The 5,594-nt window shown below is 41.8% G+C and overlaps 1 protein-coding gene across 2 annotated transcripts; it reads right to left on the reverse strand.

Annotated features, from left to right (window-relative positions):
• Positions 1-2,005: 2,005 nt before the first annotated feature.
• On the reverse strand, positions 2,006-4,124 carry LOC131325651 (uncharacterized). Of its 2 annotated transcripts, none has more exons than XM_058358001.1 (2): positions 2,846-4,124; positions 2,006-2,531 (listed from the first exon to the last, which is right to left on the reverse strand). In XM_058358001.1, exons 1-2 carry the CDS (start codon positions 3,963-3,965, stop codon positions 2,497-2,499), a joined length of 1,155 nt encoding a protein of 384 aa, XP_058213984.1. In that variant the 5' UTR covers positions 3,966-4,124; the 3' UTR covers positions 2,006-2,496. The 2 variants fall into 2 exon arrangements, with proteins under 2 accessions (XP_058213984.1, XP_058213983.1); XM_058358000.1 differs by having other exon boundaries at positions 2,768-4,124.
• Between the last annotated feature and the right edge of the window lie 1,470 nt (positions 4,125-5,594).

Raw genomic sequence — 5,594 nt, forward strand, 5'->3', positions numbered from 1 at the left:
TTCCTTTTCCTGGAGCTGATTTTAGATACCTCAAAATACGATAAACTGCATCTAGATGTGAAGTACGAGGATCATGCATAAACTGACTAACAACACCTACTGCATAAGTAATATCTGGTCGAGTGTGGGCCAAGTATATTAGTCGACCCACAAGTCGCTGATACCTCTCTTTATCAGTACGCTCCCCCACATCTCCACTAAGATGATGATTCGCCTCAATAGGAGAATCTGCAGGTCTACAGCCCAACATGCCTGTCTCTTCCAAAAAATCAAGTATATACTTGCGTTGGGAAATAAAGATACCTCTATCAGACCTTGCTACTTCCATTCCAAGGAAGTATCTCAATGATCCCAAGTCCTTAATCTCGAACTCTTGAGCTAGACGAGACTTAAGGTTATGAATCTCACTCACATCGTTGCCTGTCATTATTATGTCATCAACATAAACAATAAGGACAGCAATCTTACCATTACTTCGCCGGATAAACATCGTATGATCTGCATGGCTCTGCTTGTAACCAAAACTCAGCATAGCCTTAGAAAACCTGCCAAACCAGGCTCTAGGTGACTGCTTCAGCCCATAAAGTGCCTTCTTTAATCTACACACCTTTCCTTCACTTGCAAGAGAAGAGAAACCTGGTGGAATATCCATATAAACTTCCTCCTCTAAATCACCATGGAGAAATGCATTTTTCACATCAAACTGTTGAAGAGACCAATTCAAGTGGGCAGCACACGAGAGAAGAGCTCGCACAGAATTCATCTTCGCTACCGGAGCAAACGTCTCCTCATAGTCAATACCATAAGTTTGAGTAAAACCTCTGGCAACAAGCCTTGCCTTGTATCTCTCAACTGTACCATCAGCCTTTTGCTTAATAGTGAACACCCACTTGCAGCCCACTGGTTTCTTCCCTCCTGGAAGTGACACTAGATCCCAGGTGCCATTCTTTTTCAAAGCCGTCATCTCTTCTACCATAGCTCCTTTCCACTTAGGTATCTTGAATGCATCCTGCCAATTCTGTGGAATAGATATAGAAGAAAGAGAAGAGACAAATGCATGGTACGAAGGAGACAAACGGTCATAAGAAACAAACTGTGAAATAGGATGTTGAGTACAAGATCTAACACCTTTTCGAATAGCAATAGGAAGATTGTCAGGATCCACAGGAGGAGGTTCAATAAGAGAAGAATCATTACCAGAAGAGTCAGCTGAGGAATTTGGAACTGGATTGGGTGATTGTGATTGACAAAGTGGTAACGTACATGAAGACTTTCCATTTTTCCGTCTAGCATACCTCTGTAAGCCAGCTCCCTGCAGTCGTTGTCGTGCAGGTAGTTGTTCCTCAATGTCACCACCAATATCATGTGTTTCCCTTTCAACAAATACTGGTTCCTCTCCAGTGTTTTCCTTCTCCCCTTCACTATGATCATAGAAAAATTTCTCCCCCTCACTATGATTATAAAAGGTAAAACATCTCTTCCTCCTGTTGATGCTCCCCCTGAAGAGATGGTTTAGAGGGAGAATAAAAAATCTCTGTTTCCCAAAAGGTAACATCCATAGAGACAAACATCTTCCTTGAATAAGGATCGTAACACTTATAGCCTTTTTGGGTAGGAGAGTACCCAACAAAAATACACTTATGGGCTTTATGTCCTAGCTTGCCCCCAGAAGGTTTTGGGGCATGAACAAAACACACACAACCAAACACCCTAGGTGGAAGAGTCGTAACTCGACAACTGCTTGGCAGGCACTCAATAGGTGTTTTAAAATTAAGGACACTTGATGGCATACGGTTGATAAGATATGTAGCAGTTAAAATAGCTTCTCCCCATAAGTATTTGGGAACATTCATAGTGAACAAAAGAGATCGAGCGACCTCAGCAAGATGACGATTTTTATGCTCAGCGACTCCATTTTGTTGTGGAGTGTCAACGCAAGTCGTCTGAAAAATAATACCATTATCATCTAGATATGTCCGAAAAATCTTATCAATATACTCAGTCCCATTATCACTCCGAAGAATTTTAATATGTGTATCAAATTGAGTGCACACCATCTTATGAAAAGATTTGAAGCAGGAAAATACTTCATTTTTTGACTGGAGTAAGTACACCCATGTGGCACGAGAATAACAATCAATAAAAGTAACAAACCATCGATAGCCCTTTAAAGAAGTAACAGGAGAAGGACCCCAAACATCAGAATGGATAACCATAAATGGAGAATCACTTCGTTTATTAATAGGTGCATAAAAAGAGCGTTTATGTTTTCCAAACTCACAAGCTTCACAAAAAAACTGATACCTAGGACAATGTTTAACTAAAGTAGGAAAAAGTTTCTCTAATATCCCAAAAGAGGGATGACCCAATCTACGGTGCCACCGATGTAACAAAGAAAGAGTGGAACTCATATCTGCCCGTAGAGCTTGTCCACATGATAAAGATGGCTGAGATGGATGAGGTGCATGCTCCAGATAATAGATACCACCATGTGCTTTACCACTGCCAATCACCTTCCCCGTTTCCAGTTCCTGAAAGATACAGTGAGTAGGAAAAAATGTCACAGAACAGTTTGCAGAATGTGTAAAACTACTAACTGAAAGAAGGTTAGTGGCAAAGTTTGGAATATGGAGGACTGAAGAGAGAGAGATAGAGGGAGAATAGCGAACGGAACCTTTCCCTGAAATAGCAGAGAACGATCCATCGGCAATTCGAACCTTATCCTTACCAGAACAAGTGGAATAAGAATCAAAAACAGAGGAACAACCTGTCATATGATCTGAAGCACCAGAATCGATAATCCAAGGAATACCAGAGGAGGCAGTAAATGCACTAGCTGGAATACCTGAATGAGCAAAATAAGATGCAGTAGGAGCTGCTGTGGAAGTAGGAGCTATAGTAGAGGAAGAATCAGCCTGAGCCATAAGACGCCTGAGAGCTTGCATCTCCCTCTGAGAGAAACCGCCAACAGAATCAGAAGGTGACTGAACTCCTGTACTGAACCCAGAATCAGACAAGGTAGCAAACTCTGAAACATGTGCCTGAGCCTGAGAACGCCCGGGACCACGACCTCGACCTCCACGTCCACTGCCTCGCCCACGAGAAGGACGACCATGTAACTTCCAACAGAAATCCTTGGTATGTCCAGTGTTGTGGCAATAATCACACTGGAGTGACATACGGTCTATGATCCCACTAGTAGTACCAGACTGAGACTTTCCACTGCCAGACCCAAACTGTCCCTGCGGAATAGCAACCAATGCAGAACGATCAGAAGTAGGAGCTTGTAACATAGCACCCCTTCTGCTCTCCTCCTGTTGAACAATGGCATAGGCCTCGCCCAAAGATGGAAACGGAACACGACCCAACACCTGCACTCTAATTGGATCATACTCCACATCAAGACCAGCAAGAAAGTCATACACACGCTCTTTCTCTATTCTTTTTAACCAAGCACCAGCATCAACGGAACAGACTGCTTGAAACCCCTGATAATAATCAAATTCTTGCCAGGCCCCACTAAGATCAGCAAAGTAAACAGCAACAGATCGATTGTGTTGATCCATAGTACGAAGTCGCTTTCGCAACTCAAAACACTGAGCATCATTGCCCTGCTGAGAATAAGTCTGTGTGGCAATAGTCCAAATCTGATATGGAGTGTTAAAAAGCAAGAAAGGACTACGAATATCAGCCTTCATAGAATTAAACAACCAAGTCATGGCTAAAGATCGACGAGACTTAAACGTCTTGAGTTCAACATCAGTAGTAGGCTCAGTAACAGGGCCTTCAATGAACTCAGACATCCCTTTAGCTTCAATGGCTAATGTAAAAGTACGAGACCAAAGTAAATAATTTGTGCCATCCAGTTTGATGGGACAAATATCTAGTGGAGAGTTATCCAGAGTCCCTACACGACTCAACTCATCCTTGCCACTAGCGGAAGCCTGTTTTTTCTCTTCTGACATCTTGAAAGCAGAACAATAATGCCAAATAAACAATAAACAATGTTCCCAGCAACTTTAAAACTCCAAAAATAATAAATAAAGGTTCCAAAAACCCTAGAACCTCAAAAAAAATCAACTGAATACCTTCGGATCTGACTGAAACAGTGTTGAAAAAGAAAAAAAAATAGATTTGATCGGCAAGAACAGATCTGATCGACGGTGACGACAAACCCCGACTGATCGAAGAACTGTTCACAAAGCACTGTTCACACGATCACTGTTCACGATCACTGTTCACGCGATAACTGTTCACGATCACTGTTCACCCGAAAGTACTGTTCACGCAGCGACGAGAAAGAACGTCGTAGGTCGCCAGGTTCTATCGCTCTGATACCATGTTCAGTTTTAGGGTAATCATAATAGGGAGAAAACCCATTAGGGTTAATTTCATTCAACGTAAAAAATATATATATAAGCTGTATAATAATTGCACTACGGTCCTAGATACTTAAACTAATTACATGATAAGACATATAATTACACTAGATACAAATAGATCCATCATCTAACACTATGGAAACTTGATTTGTACTCGTTCCCTTTTCAGTCGAATCGAGTTACATTTAACTTGACACTGGAGATTATCCACCAGGTAGCTCCCCTACCTTAGCTGCAATTAGGGGTGTGCAAAAAACCCGCAACCCGACCCGACTCGAAAGGTCTCGGGTGGGGCTGAACATGTGGTTCGAACGGGTGCGGGTTCACTTTCTGTTAAAAATCAATTTTCGGTTTGGGGTTCGGGTTGGTGTGACCCTTACCCTTGAGGTCGGACCCGATCCGACCCGACGTAAAGAATCGGCTCGCGGACGGTTCTTACCTCAGTTCGGTTAGGTTTGCGGGTCTAAAACATTGTTACCCGACATGGTCGGGTCGGGTTCGGGGTCAAACCCGACCCGTGCACACCCCTAGTCGCAATAGCTTAGTTCTCTATTCTATTTCATAATCTATATCTTTCTTTTTTGTGGATTCTTGATCCGTTTTTTGCTATCATTTAGCTTAGTTTCATCTTACTTTCCATATCCTTGACTTTTGCTTGGAAATCAGCTGTTCACAGGGCATACCTGAAGTTTGTTCCCAATAAGGTAATAATGCTGTTTGATTTGTATTCCGTTGCTAGGGCATTTCTTATTGTCAATACTCAATAGACAAGTTTCCTTTATTCATCTGCTAATTGAATCTATTCAAGCTTCGGAATGTTTTTTCATTTTATTTTCTGGTCTCAGATGATTGAGAAGGACTACTGGACCAAATATTGTAGAGCGGAATACCTACATAATACGAAAAATGCAGTTGCAGTTGCAGCGGCGGTAGAGGCTGCTGAAGATGAGGAGCTTGTGGCTTTCTTAAAGCGTGATGATGCATGGGCAAGTGAAGCTAGGCACAAGGTGCCCTATTTCGGAAATGAGATTTTTCCTTCATTTTCGGACCTTTAGGTCAAATTTTGTTTATTTAGGGGATTTACCTTCACTACATTTTTTTTCATTTGGTTATTCAGTTTTATATTCTTCTTTTTCTGTTTCAGCAAAATAAATTTACCCCATTCATGTGGTATCTCTTTCGCAGATTAGATGAGTTGATCCAACTTTAGAC

Source organism: Rhododendron vialii, chromosome 5a, assembly GCF_030253575.1.
Source record: "Rhododendron vialii isolate Sample 1 chromosome 5a, ASM3025357v1".
Lineage (NCBI taxonomy): Eukaryota > Viridiplantae > Streptophyta > Magnoliopsida > Ericales > Ericaceae > Rhododendron > Rhododendron vialii.